General features: G+C 42.8%; 1 protein-coding gene across 2 annotated transcripts in view; it reads right to left on the minus strand.

The window, feature by feature from the left end:
- Nucleotides 1-12,277: 12,277 nt before the first annotated feature.
- Nucleotides 12,278-13,457, minus strand: part of HACD1 (3-hydroxyacyl-CoA dehydratase 1) — a 98,566-nt gene continuing 97,386 nt past the window's right edge. For both annotated transcript variants that reach the window (XM_040352471.1, XM_040352470.1), the window contains exon 7: nt 12,278-12,779. In XM_040352471.1, the coding sequence (XP_040208405.1) occupies nt 12,697-12,779 (83 nt within the window). In that variant the 3' untranslated portion in view covers nt 12,278-12,696. The remainder of the gene's footprint in view (nt 12,780-13,457) is intronic.

Below are 13,457 nucleotides of genomic sequence, written 5' to 3' on the forward strand. Positions count from 1 at the left end.
TCTTCAGATTAATGCCAGCGTAAGCCCTTGGACCCTTGACACATGCCTCAGGCTGAGGCAAGACCCAAGTAAAGAGGCACAAAGCCCATTAGATAGAGAACACTGTGCAAAGGTGACCCTAATATTTACTTCTGGACAAGCTGCCCGAGGCTGGAGCGCACATCGGCTTCTGGCAGGCTTGGAGGAGCCATTCCCACACACTGTACACGCTGGTACCGGTATCCAGGCACCTTAAAGAGGAACCTCAGTCATTTTTTCATCTTTCCATCTATTAAATCTTCTGCCCTTGTTGTTTTAACTTAGGATATGAAAAGAAAAATCTCTGCCAGTAAATACTTTATACAGCCCGCTTCCTGTTTCTTGTCTGGTCATTAGCCTAGGCTTATGACATCATGCACAGCTCTCTCTCTCTTTCTCGTGAGAGTTTGCCAGGAAGGGAGGGGGGATGAAGCATAAGAGGGCCAATGAGAGCTGCAGAGCTGGAGGTGTGCCTCTGTGTGTCTGTGTAAATCCAGGAAGTGAACAGGCAGCAGTTTCAACTGCCCACAGTTAAAATGGATGCAGCCAGACTTAGTGGAGGGAGATTTCTGCAGCATATTTGGCAAGTACAGAATCACAGTATATATAAAATAATATGCAAAGTGGTTGGAGGGAAGCTTCAGAATTTTTTTTTCAGCCCTGTTGGGGGGCTTTGGTGAGATATCAGGGGTCTTAACAGACCTCTGACATCTCCCCTTTGAAACAGAGAAAGGGACTAGGGACACATATTCCCCAGTCCCTTTCTCAGCAGCCTCAGCTGCGCTGAAAATGAATGGAGTGAAGACAGCGTCTTCTCTTCATTCATAAACTGGAACATTGTAATCACAGTTTACGATGTTTCAATTATGTGAATGGACCGAGTCAGTGATCACTGACTCTGTCTATTCGGAGCAGTAAGGAGCAAACTCCAAGGATGAATCCAGGAAATCATGCAGTATGCAGTAAGACTGGAACTCAGATGGTGAGCAACCAAAATGGAAAGCATGCCCCAGTTGAAGTCCATTGGGACGAAACGCGTCAGTTTTGGCTTTCAGCTCCCCACATTGCTTTTTATTTTGTGATCACAACTTTTATATTTTATGGATTAATGATGGTCTTTCAATAAATCCACCTTTTTTGACCTACACCAAATGGAGGCATTTTTTCTTTCCATATTCCCTCTGATGAGAGTTTCTGGCTTTCCATTTTGGTTGCCACCCGAGTTCCAGCCTTACTTCCATCTGCATGATTTCCTGGATGCATCCTTGGAGTTCGATGATCGGTTAATTACACTGTGTTTGACTCCCTGTAGCTCACATGCGAGTCCACTTCATCCGGTAAGAGTATTTACCCCTCCCCCTGGGTGGAAGACACGCTGTTTTTGGTGCTCTGTGTGCTGTCATGGCCGCTGCGCTCCATTTCTGAACAAGAACTTTGCTTTTATGGTGGACTTTTTATACGTTATACCACTCATGGTTCTAACCCTTGGGACTTTCTATTTGTTTTTTTCAGCACTGTATATTGTTCAATTTATTTATATATTTTTAACTTTTCTGATTCATTTTTGTACGAGTCATTGTTTCAACACATTTTCACATTTTAATATACTGCTGGTATATTGTTTGTTTTCACTTTAGCGCTAGATTTAGTTATACCTATATAGTGGACCCTGCTCTGAACATATCCCTCCTGGGTGTTGGCATTAGAGAGGTTGCCTCTACTCGAAATCAGCAAATGTGCATGGAAAAAAATTCAAACTCCAACCCTGGACCTGTCAAACATTTTTATTTAACACAGCGTGTCCCAAACAGGCTTCTCTCTCTCTAAAACTTTTTTACTATGATCAGATCCTGTTTAATATAAAAATTGACCCTTGCAGTGGGGACCACCTACAAATGCAAATTTTGCCTACTTTTCTTATTACTTGCTCATGCAGGCAGTCATGCATTGTAAGTGAGGACACCAAAAGCCTACCCACAAACTGGAGCATCAGGGAGAGGAGAAGAGCACCAGATGCCTGAGAAGCGAAGGATAAGGTAAGTAGAACTGCACTTACTGTTCCCGAGACAAAAAGGAGTATATAAAGTAAAATTAATATAGCACCCTGGTGTCTAGGCAGAGTAGTTGCTCCTAAAGTTACCTGCCAGGTATAGCTACCTTGGCTAATTGTTGAGGGTCAATTGATTTCACTCTAAGTCTGTAATTGCTGCACTTCTATCTTTTTTCACTAGGTGACCAGGTACCTGGTGGCATTAGATATAAGAAGGGCAATGCAAGGTCAGATTATATAGTTACATAGTTACATAGTTAGTCAGGTTGAAAAAAGACACAAGTCCATCCAGTTCAACCACAAAAAAATAAACAAACAAAATAAAAAACACAATACAATCCCATACACCCAACTCCATACCCACAGTTGATCCAGAGGAAGGCAAAAAACCCCAGCAGAGCATGATCCAATTTGCTACAGCAGGGGAAAAAATTCCCTCCTGATCCCCCGAGAGGCAATCGGATTTACCCTGGATCAACTTCACCTACAAATCTTAGTACTCAGTTATTTTATGTACATTTAGGAAAGAATCCAGGCCTTTCTTAAAGCAATCTACTGAGCTGGCCAGAACCACCTCTGGAGGGAGTCTGTTCCACATTTTCACAGCTCTTACTGTGAAAAAACCTTTCCGTATTTGGAGGTGAAATCTCTTTTCCTCTAGACGTAAAGAGTGCCCCCTTGTCCTCAGTGTTGACCGTAAAGTGAATAACTCAACACCAAGTACACTGTATGGACCTCTTATATATTTGTACATGTTGATCATATCCCCCCTAATTCTCCTCTTCTCAAGAGTGAATAGATTTAGTTCTTCTAATCTTTCCTCATAGCTGAGCTCCTCCATGCCTCTTATCAGTTTGGTTGCTCTTCTCTGCACTTTCTCCAGTTCTCCGATATCCTTTTTGAGAACTGGTGCCCAAAACTGAACTGCATATTCCAGATGAGGTCTTACTAATGATTTGTACAGGGGCAAAATTATATCTCTGTCTCTGGAGTCCATACCTCTCTTAATACAAGAAAGGACTTTGCTCGCTTTGGAAACCGCAGCTTGGCATTGCATGCCATTATTGAGCTTATGATCAACTAAAACCCCCAGATCCTTCTCCACTACAGATCCCCCCAGTTGTACTCCCCCTAGTATGTATGATGCATGCATATTCTTAGCCCCCAAGTGCATAACTTTACATTTATCAACATTAAACCTCATCTGCCACTCAGTCGCCCAATTAGACAGAGCATTGAGGTCGGCTTGTAAATTGGCGACATCCTGCAAGGACGTTATTCCACTGCATAGCTTGGTGTCATCTGCAAAGACAGAAATGTTACTTTTGATCCCAGACCCAATATCATTTATAAATATATTGAAAAGTAAGGGTCCCAGCACTGAACCTTGGGGTACACCACTGATAACATTGGACCATTCAGAGTAAGAATCATTAACCACGACTCTCTGAATTCTGTCTTTCAGCCAATTTTCTATCCATTTACAAACTGATATATCCAATCCTGTAGACCTTACCTTACACATGAGCCGTGTGTGCGGAACTGTATCGAACGCTTTTGCAAAATCCAAATATATCACGTCCACAGCCACTCCTCTGTCCAGGGTTTTACTTACCTCTTCATAAAAGGAAATCAGGTTTGTCTGACAACTTCTGTCTTTCATGAATCCATGCTGTCTGCTGCTTAAATAGTTTTTTTCCAGCAAGAACTCATCCATGTGGTCTTTTATTAAACGTTCCAGTATCTTCCCAACTATAGAAGTTAGACTAACAGGTCTATAGTTACTTGGTAAAGACTTTGTTCCCTTTTTAAATATAGGCACCACATTGGCTCTACGCCAATCCAGTGGTACTATTCCTGTCATGAATGAGGTGCTTTATCCACCTTTATTCTGTCTAAATATTTCTGGACCATATCACTTTTGAGCCATTGTCGATTTGGGGCTGTGTCACTCCCACCCCCATTTTGGACATGAGCTCCCCCATGCTCCATTGTATACACAGAGCTGAAGAAAGCATTTAATAAATTTGCCTTCTCTTTGTCCCCAGTCACCCACTCTAGATTATTTTGTAAGGGGCCTACATGCTCAGACTTCACCTTTTTACTATTAATATATTTAAAGAATTTTTTGGGGTTTGTCCTACTATCTTTTGCAATCTGTCGTTCATTTTGAATTTTTGCATCCTTGATTTCCTTTTTACATATCCTGTTATATTCTTTGTAACATTTAAACAACACTAGTGTTCCTTCATTTTTATATTTTTTAAAAGCTACTTTCTTATTGTTTATAGCTTTTTTAACTTTGCCCGTGAGCCACATAGGTTTTATTTTTAGCCTTTTAAACTTATTGCCCATGGGAACATACTTTGCAGTGAGGTTCCACACAGTCTTTTTGAAAAATTCCCATTTCTGTTCTGTGTTCATCTGTGTCAATAGTCCCTCCCAGTCCAAGTCCTGGAGAGCAGCCCTCATCCTTGGAAAATTTGCTCTCTTAAAATTTAGTGTTTTAATATTTCCTGTATGTATTTCTTGCTTATAGTTAACATTAAATGAAATCATGTTATGATCACTGCTACCCAGGTGTTCCTTTATCTGAACATTAGTAATAAGCTCTGCATGGTTTGAGATTATCAGGTCCAACAGAGCATCATTCCTAGTTGGGGCCTCAATAAACTGCACCATAAAATTGTCCTGCAATAGGTTTTTAAATTTTTGTCCTTTAACTGTCCCAGAAGTGCCATTAATCCAGTCAATTTCTGGGTAGTTAAAATCCCCCATTATTATCACCGTCCCAGCCCTTGCAGCCCTTTCCATCTGTGCAAGGAGCTGAGTCTCCACCTCCTCATTAACATTGGGTGGTTTATAACAAACTCCAATGATTAATTTTGAACTACGCACATCTGTATGCAGTTCCACCCATAATGCTTCAGCCTCATCACACTCTCCATCAACCAGGTTCTCTTTCACGCTTGCTTTGAGGTCACTTCTCACATAGAGACAGACCCCTCCACCTTTCCTTTTTACCCTGTCTTTCCGAAAGAGAGCATAGCCAGGAATATTAATAGCCCAGTCATGTGAGGATTGAAGCCAAGTTTCAGCAATACCGATTACATCATAGCTCTCCTCATGCACCAGAGCTTCCAACTCACCTGTTTTGCTTGGCAGACTTCTGGCATTGGTGAACAAACACTTAAATGTATTGGAGTATCCCAGCCAATGTTCAGGGGTTTTCCTAAATCCCTTGGCCTGCTGGGAGAACCTATATATGTAGGTGGAGTCAGGTGATCAGTGTTCTGTGCCACCTGAACGGCTGTCTGGGTGGACATCTGTTGTATTGCCCGGGCTGCTAGGCCGGAGATTGGGCCTATCCCGGGCACATCTGTCTGAGGGCCTATCCAGAAGCAAGAGAGCAGCGCAGGGTTGGGATTGCGGCTTGTAGTCCAACCAGAAGTGACGGTTCTGTTGGCCGGAGAACCTGTCGTGGTTGGAGGTAGAGGGCAAGCTGAGTAACTGAAGTAAGTCCTGGAGCAGTATTCTCACCAGCCATGGATGGTAAAGAATTGGGAAACTTCAGTGGGTATAAAGTCAGAGACCCATTTAGCAGAGGTGATGCTTGCAGAGCGGCCTTGTGTGTCAAGCCAGGGACCGAGCAGGCCAATGGGGTAAAGCTTGAGAAGTATCTTGAGTGCCAAGGAGGGGACCCAGCAAAGAGGCAGGGGTGACACTTGAGGAAGATACTACTGTGAAGATTGGAGGAGCTCAATGGATCTAGTCTAGTGAGAAAGAGACTCAGTGGGCTCAAGAACTACAGGAAGTGATTGTAGTGAAAGCGAAGGAACTGTTAAGCTTTGTGTTAGGAACTGTTAAAGACTGTTGCCATAGGAGACAGCATTCCTACACATGCAGATGTGGCATTTGCTGGATGCCTTTCTTTGCATGGCTGTCCTGTTGAAGTCTTGGAGTCTGCCAATTAATCTTGCAACTACCTAAGGGTGTCCTGGCCCTAACCCTCTCTATCAAAGTTCTGTTAAGAGAAATAAAATGTCTTTTCCATTCAAGAAGTGTCTGACGCAACCCACCATATACAGAAAGGTGTCAGTTATCTCTGGCCCTGGAGGTTCTCATTAGACCGAAGGAGGCCTGGGACCTTGCTACATAAAGGCAAGACATTTTTCTTATTTTTGATAGAGTAAGGGAGGGTTAAACCCCGTTATCTTTTTTTGTCATCTGTGTCCTATTGGGGAGATTTCCCTTCACGTCCTGTCTCATAGCAAAATAGGAAGTGAGAGGTAATCCCTTCAAAGTGGGGGGGATGCCAAATTGTCATTGGAACTAGTGTCCCCACTGGAAGATTTCCTCTCTTTTCCTGTACTGGTGACAACCTCATTTTCACTTTTGCTGATAGTGGTAAATATGACAAATGGAGAGAGTGAGTCTCCCTAAGAGAGACAAATACAGCAATACAATCACTCCAATCCCTCTCCACTCTATCCAAAACGAAAAAAAAAAGTTTCTTTAGTTATACTTTAATCTCTGCAGTGCGGTTGTCCTCCTCCTTCCCTCGTTCCACATGGGGCAATTTTTATTTTGCCCAGAGTTCAGTTTTTACTATACAGCACTTTGAAATGAAACATATTGGAAGGAGAGGCCATTAGACGACACCAGAAAGCAAGGCATCTTTTCTGTGTACGTTTTTCCAAAGTGGGAATTAAGGCAGATAGGGCACCTTGCTGGACCATCCAAGGCATATAAGAAGCCAAAGTCAGCTCTGCCTGTCAGAGTCCACCTATAGCTGAATTATCACTTCCTGAAGGGGTTAAAGTATAATATGAATGAGGTCCTTGGAAAACATTTGACAGGTCAGTGAGATGGAATGTAATATTATTGCACATTCCGTTGACACTGTACATGCAATTAGAGTGCATTAAAGGATTACATTTGCCTGCTGGCTTGTTCCAATGGCACAGCATGGATATTTAGAGAACAGAGACTCTTTCTAATAATCTGTAATGAGTGTAAGATTTATTTCCAGGTTCCTTTCTTCTAGAAAGAAGCCTCGGTGACAGATGTCAGAGTAGAACCACAGATTTTACATCACATCGTTATCTCCCAATTTGTCAGGCATCTGTATCTGACTGATCTGCTGTCTGAATCATTAAAGTATCATTACCGGCCTGCGGGTCCAACCGTTGTGAACATTTCACTAATTTTGGCAATGAGTTAACAGACTGATAACAGTAGAGCTCAGTCTGCTGAAGACAAAATTCACATGTTATAAAAACTTGTACTAAAAAATATACTTCATGCAGGGTAGGTTTAGATTCCCCCTCCAGATGCCCACTGCTGTCAAAGCCCATCACGTGGCTTCCTATACCTTGTAAGCTAGTCATTCCCAACTAGGGTTCCTCCAGAGTTTGCCAGGGGTTCCATGGGCTGTAGATGATTGACTTTTCATTTTTATGGTGCCTACATACAATATTTCCAGTTCTAACAATACTTGGCAGGGCCAGCAAGATGACACCAATGAAGCTAAGTGAAGCCGAAGCCTAAATCCGTCCCTTTGGTGCTTGAGGTGCCATCCTTGGGTTCTAGCAGTCAGTGGTGGGAGCATTAATTTGAGAAGGGGCCTTTAATAACACTAATCTCTAGAATTTTTTTGTAGCATGTCCCTCATCTCTGACTGTCTTGTACAGTATGACTTCTGGCTCCAACCACTCTGGTAGATCATTTCCTCTAGTAAGTCCTTAGTCCATAACAATCTTCAATAACACGACATATAATAAATATTATATTATTCTAATATTATTGGAAGATACCAGGGGCCACATTTGAGGCTCCCTATACTCTGTGAGCTAGCCATTCTCAACCAGGGTTCAATGGAACCTTAGGGATCCTCCAGAGTTTGCCAGGGGTTCCATGAACTGTGGATGATTGACCTCCCATTTGATGGTGCCTACATATTTCCAGTTTTAACCACACTTCGCAGGGCCAATGAGATGACACTAATGATTTTTTTTACCTGTATGTAAGGGTGACATTTTGACCACCACTGTAAGGGGAGCCTTCTTTCCACTGACTACTAATGTAATAGGAATTTTTCAAACTATCCCATATGAAATTATTTTACCGGGTTCCCTAGACCTTAAAAATAATTTCAAGGGTTCCTCTGGGGTAAAAAAAGCTTGAAAATCACTGTTGTAAGTTGACAATCACTGCTTTAGAGGATCACTTTGATTAGAGATGGGAAGGCCTGAAAGAAATATGGAACAATTGGTAAAAAAGAAAGAAGAGTGGATTATGTTATTTTACTATGATAAAAATATATCTATGACATGGTATTCAAACTACAGGTATTTAACATAAAGACCTTAATGAAAGATTTCTGAGACTTTATGTAAACTCTTAAATTATTGCAAGTTCTCTCAGCTGAACCCAAGCAAATTCTGGAATACAATTCAAGTAACACTATACTATACTATACTACACTATATGCATTTCTGCCACTAGGGGACACTGCAGGAGAGAAACTCCAGTTTAGTTTGCTTATGGGCTCCATCTTGTACCTCCTACAGTTGGGTGATTGTTGGGATACAGTAGATAGTTTATATCCTCTCAGGCCTTAAATGACAGCTAAGAGAGTAAGTGCGTCTGACAAATTAGTTTAACCTTTAATGCTTTTAGCTTTAACCTTTAATACAACCTTTGACCTTTAATACACTTCAATACTGGGCACTGATAGAAGGCACTGATGGGCATTAATAGGTGGCACTGATGGGCACTGTCTGAAGGACACATCACTCCTTAGTGATGTACCTAAACGGTCGATGCTTTCAATTTAATAAAAAGATATATACAGCTATATGTAACCTTTAATGATAGGCAATTTTTGCATCTAAGCTGACCAAGGAATTCAAATCATTTAAAGGGTTAGTTCGCTTCTATTTAAAAAACAAACACACCCCTACGCAGTCCATAAACACCATTCCATAACATACCAGATTTTAACAATATGCATTAATGCTCTTTCTATACCTTTGGCCATTTTCTCAGGGAGTGAAGCTTCTGACAGTTGTCCGAATTCCTTATTTTCTTCTTTCCAGGACAGAGCAGCAGAGTAGGACAAGTGCCACCTAGTGGTATAGAAGTGAGTGATGTCCCCCTGAGCCCTGAAGAAGAACAGTGCGCTCTCCTGTTGCCACAGATGAGCTCAGTGGTTGAGACAGGTGACACAGCGCACTGGGCTTAGGCAAAAATCTAAGCATTTAGTGTTAAATTATTAAAATTATTCAGTCTTATGAAAGAGATTGCAGTTACCTCCTGTCCCCTTATATATTTATAGGCCAGTTATCACTATGACGGAGAGCCTTATTATCCCCCTCCTGTCCTGATTGGCCAGTAGGTTAAGCCAGAAGACAATAGCGAATATTAGACATGTGCACATTGAAATATTTTGTTTCGAAATTTCGTTGTCGTCCGGAAAATACATTTATTTATTTACTCCCGAAATTCGTTTTTTATTTATTTTGTTTCGTTAAAACAATGCATTTGTCCGAAAATCCGAATTAATTAAGGTCGAATCTGTCATTGAAGGCTTAAGCCTCGTACACACGATCAGTCCATCCGATGACAGCGGTCCGAAGGACCGTTGTCATCGGTTAACCGATGAAGCTGACTGATGGTCAAGCGTCGACTTGATTCTGAGCATGCGCAGGTTTTTAACCGATGCTTTTGCATACTAACGATCGGTTTTGACCTATCGGTTAGGCGTCCATCGGTTCAATTTTAAAGCAAGTTCCTATTTTTTTGACCGAAGGTTAACTAACCGATGGGGCCCACACACGATCAGTTTGGACCGATGAAAACGGTCCATCAGACCATTCTCATTGGATGGACCGATCGTGTGTACGCGGCCTTATGGTGTTCATCGAATGTTCTAAGAAGATTTGACGAAGCAGCTAAACTGTACGACGCCGCATTCGTACATTTCCGGTCGAATGCTCCACCCACAAGCTACAGTAGAATTCTAATGTTGTATGACACTAATAATTATACTTTTAATTATTAGTCAATCAACATTAGAATTCTTCTATAGCCTATTGGTGGAGCATTTGACCATAAATGTCCGTGTGCGGCGATCGTATATTTTTAGTTGCTTCGTCGAATCTTCATGTCTCTATAATGTCGAATCTTTTCTCTCAATGTAGAATAATCTTGGACTAATAGAGTTAGGTTAGGCACATTCGATCGCAAATTCGATAGACACAGATCGCTATTGTCACCGTCATGTCAAATCTTCTATCTATATCGAACTGTTGTCGCAAGAAACGAAAACAAAGCATTTTTTGTGACGGATCTTTCGGATTCTGCGCATTCGTTATCATTTGTTAAAATGGATCCCTGAAATTCGAATGAAAATGCATTCAGACGAAAACGAATGCACATGTCTAGCGAATATTGATTTGCTAATGTCACAGTGCTCTGCTCTCCAAGCCTAACCTTTGTTAAGCCAATTAGAGCCTCAGGCTTAAAAAACAAAACAATAAAAAAAAAATAGAAACCTATGAGTCTGGAGTACCGCATGGAGATTAATCGGCGGCGCATGGAGATGAGGGTGGCGGTTCCCCCTTGCGCCCCTTATAGACCAGCCGCTTCTGCTTTATTTCTGCAACAATTCTCACTTCAGAGCTCTTCAGCTATCTGTGCAAAAAACACAGATCAATTGTGTTTTTACTTCCCTCTCCAAGTGCAAGTCTAAATGGGCCCTTGTGGTTTGCCTTTATCAAAGTTTTCCCCAGTAAAAGCAGAGATGCCATACATCCCGAATTTGCAGGGACAGTGCCACATTTTGACCCTCTATCCTCTGGGCTGGATCACAGTAACTTAGAAAGGCAATATTTGTGGGAATCGGAGCTTTCAAGACTGTCCATGCTTTTTTAAGGTGGGATCTGAGTGGGTCCAACCCATAAAATGTACATGATGGGCATTCCCACATATTCAGAGGTGAAGTGCATGTGGGACCAAACTTTAAAGTGGGTATGATTTGGTTACACCCACCCACATGAAATGTAGACCTTGGGCAAGGTTAACAGTGTCACCCGGGACCATAATGTTGGTAAGTAGGGTTGTCCCGATACCGATACTAGTATTAGTATTAGTACTAGTATCGGTATCGGGACCGATTCCGAGTATTTGCGGGAGTACTTGTACTCCCGCAAATGCCCCCTGATGCCTGGCCGAATACTCGCCCCCCCCCGCCGCCGCATCCTGCCGCTACGCCACATCCCCGCTGCCGCCACCGCTTGGTTAATACGGGCGGGGAACATTACAGCTTTCATTTGAATAGCTGTAGTGTTTCCCGCCGCGCCGCGTATAGACACTCCCCCTTGCTTGGGTGAACTGTCCAATCCTGAGCAAGGGGGAGTGTCTATACGCAGCGCGAAACACTACAGCTATTCAAATGAAAGCTGTAATGTTCCCCGGCCGTATTAACCAAGCGGCGGCGCAGCAGCATGTAGGTAAGGGGGACATAGCTGCATATATGGGGGGGACATGGCTGCATATGGGGGACATGGCTGGATATGGGGGGGACATGGTTGCATATGGGGGGACATGGCTGCATATGGGGGGACATGGCTGCATATGGGGGGACATGGCTGCATATGGGGGGGACATGGCTGGATATGGGGGGGGACATGGCTGGATATGGGGGGACATGGCTGGATATGGGGGGACATGGCTGCATATGGGGGGACATGGCTGCATATGGGGGGGACATGGCTGCATATGGGGGGGGGACATGGCTGCATATGGGGGGGACATGGCTGCATATGGGGGGACATGGCTGCATATGGGGGGGACATGGCTGCATATGGGGGGGACATGGTTGCATATGGGGGTACATGGCTGCATATGGGGGGGACATGGCTGGATATGGGGGGACATGGCTGGATATGGGGGGGACATGGCTGGATATGGGGGGGACATGGCTGCATATTGGGGGGACATGGCTGCATCTGTGGGGGACATGGCTGCATCTGTGGGGTGACATGGCTGCATCTGTGGGGTGACATGGCTGCATTTGTGGGGGGACATGGCTGCATTTGGGGACACATTTAAAAAAAAGTATCGGTATTCGGTATCGGCGAGTACTTGAAAAAAAGTATCGGTACTTGTACTCAGTCCTAAAAAAGTGGTATCAGGACAACCCTATTGGTAAGAATGTAAAAGCTTGACTTTATTTCCCTTTATTCTGAGATGTTGTAGCTGATACAGTATTATAGATACAGTACAAAAATAAATAAGACAAATCACTGATGACTGACTGAGAATTCGTCTTCACTCCCTTTATAAAAAGATCACAAAGCACCTTAAAAACTCAATGAAAACATGAGTCAAATTTGGTGAAGGTTGAAATCCATAAAAAATGGTGGGGTACGGGGGTTGGGTACGATTTAGGACTAGATGACCCAACATTGTAAATCCCAGGTCGTTTTGCTTTCATTGGAAAAGAGTCTGTTGTATGTGGGACAAGGTTATCCAGGATTTGAAACCAACAGGCCTTTGGGGTGAGTAGGCTTTGGAGATCAAAGAACCTCAGAGTGGAAAGGCTTCTTTACAATGTTGTTGGGCTAATCCTCCTTTTCCACAAAGACTTCTCCATACAGGACTTTTCTTCTTTGACGGAGCATGTGGAAATACAACTGGGGAAACACTGAAAGGAAAGATTTTCAATGGTGAATGATTTGTTATGGTTACTAAATGATCAACAACATTATGGCCTCGTTCATACTGCTGATAACTGGTATGCACCGCCAAAGAAAAAATGCCGCGTATACACGATCGGAATTTCCGACAACAAAACCGTAGATTTTTTTCCGACGGAATGTTGGCTCAAATTTGTGTTGCATACACACGGTCACACAAATGTTGTCGGAAATCCCAAACGTTAAGAACGCGGTGACGTACAACACTACAACGAGCCGAGAAAAATGAAGTTCAATGATTCCGAGCATGCGTAGGATTTTTGTGCGTCGGAATTGCAGACGATCGGAATTTCCAACAATAACTTTTCCCGTCGGAAAGTTTGAGAACCAGCTCTCAAATTTTTGCTGTCGGAAATTCCGACAGAAAATGTTCGATGGGGCCTACACACAGTCAGAGTTTCCGACCAAAAGCTCACATCGAACATTTCTTGGTGGAAATTCCGATTGTGTGTACGCGGCAAAAGTGTATTTTTGCTGCAGGAAACAAATGTTTTTTGGACCAAGTGTAAAAACGTAAAGCCTTGTGACCTGCTATAACTCCACTATTATATCTATAAGCTTTCCCCATCAATAAAATAACCTCATATGTGTTATATGTATGAAGTCGTAAAAAAGTCTTATGACCC

The sequence above is a fragment of the Rana temporaria genome, chromosome 5 (assembly GCF_905171775.1).
Source record: "Rana temporaria chromosome 5, aRanTem1.1, whole genome shotgun sequence".
In the NCBI taxonomy this organism is placed as follows: domain Eukaryota; kingdom Metazoa; phylum Chordata; class Amphibia; order Anura; family Ranidae; genus Rana; species Rana temporaria.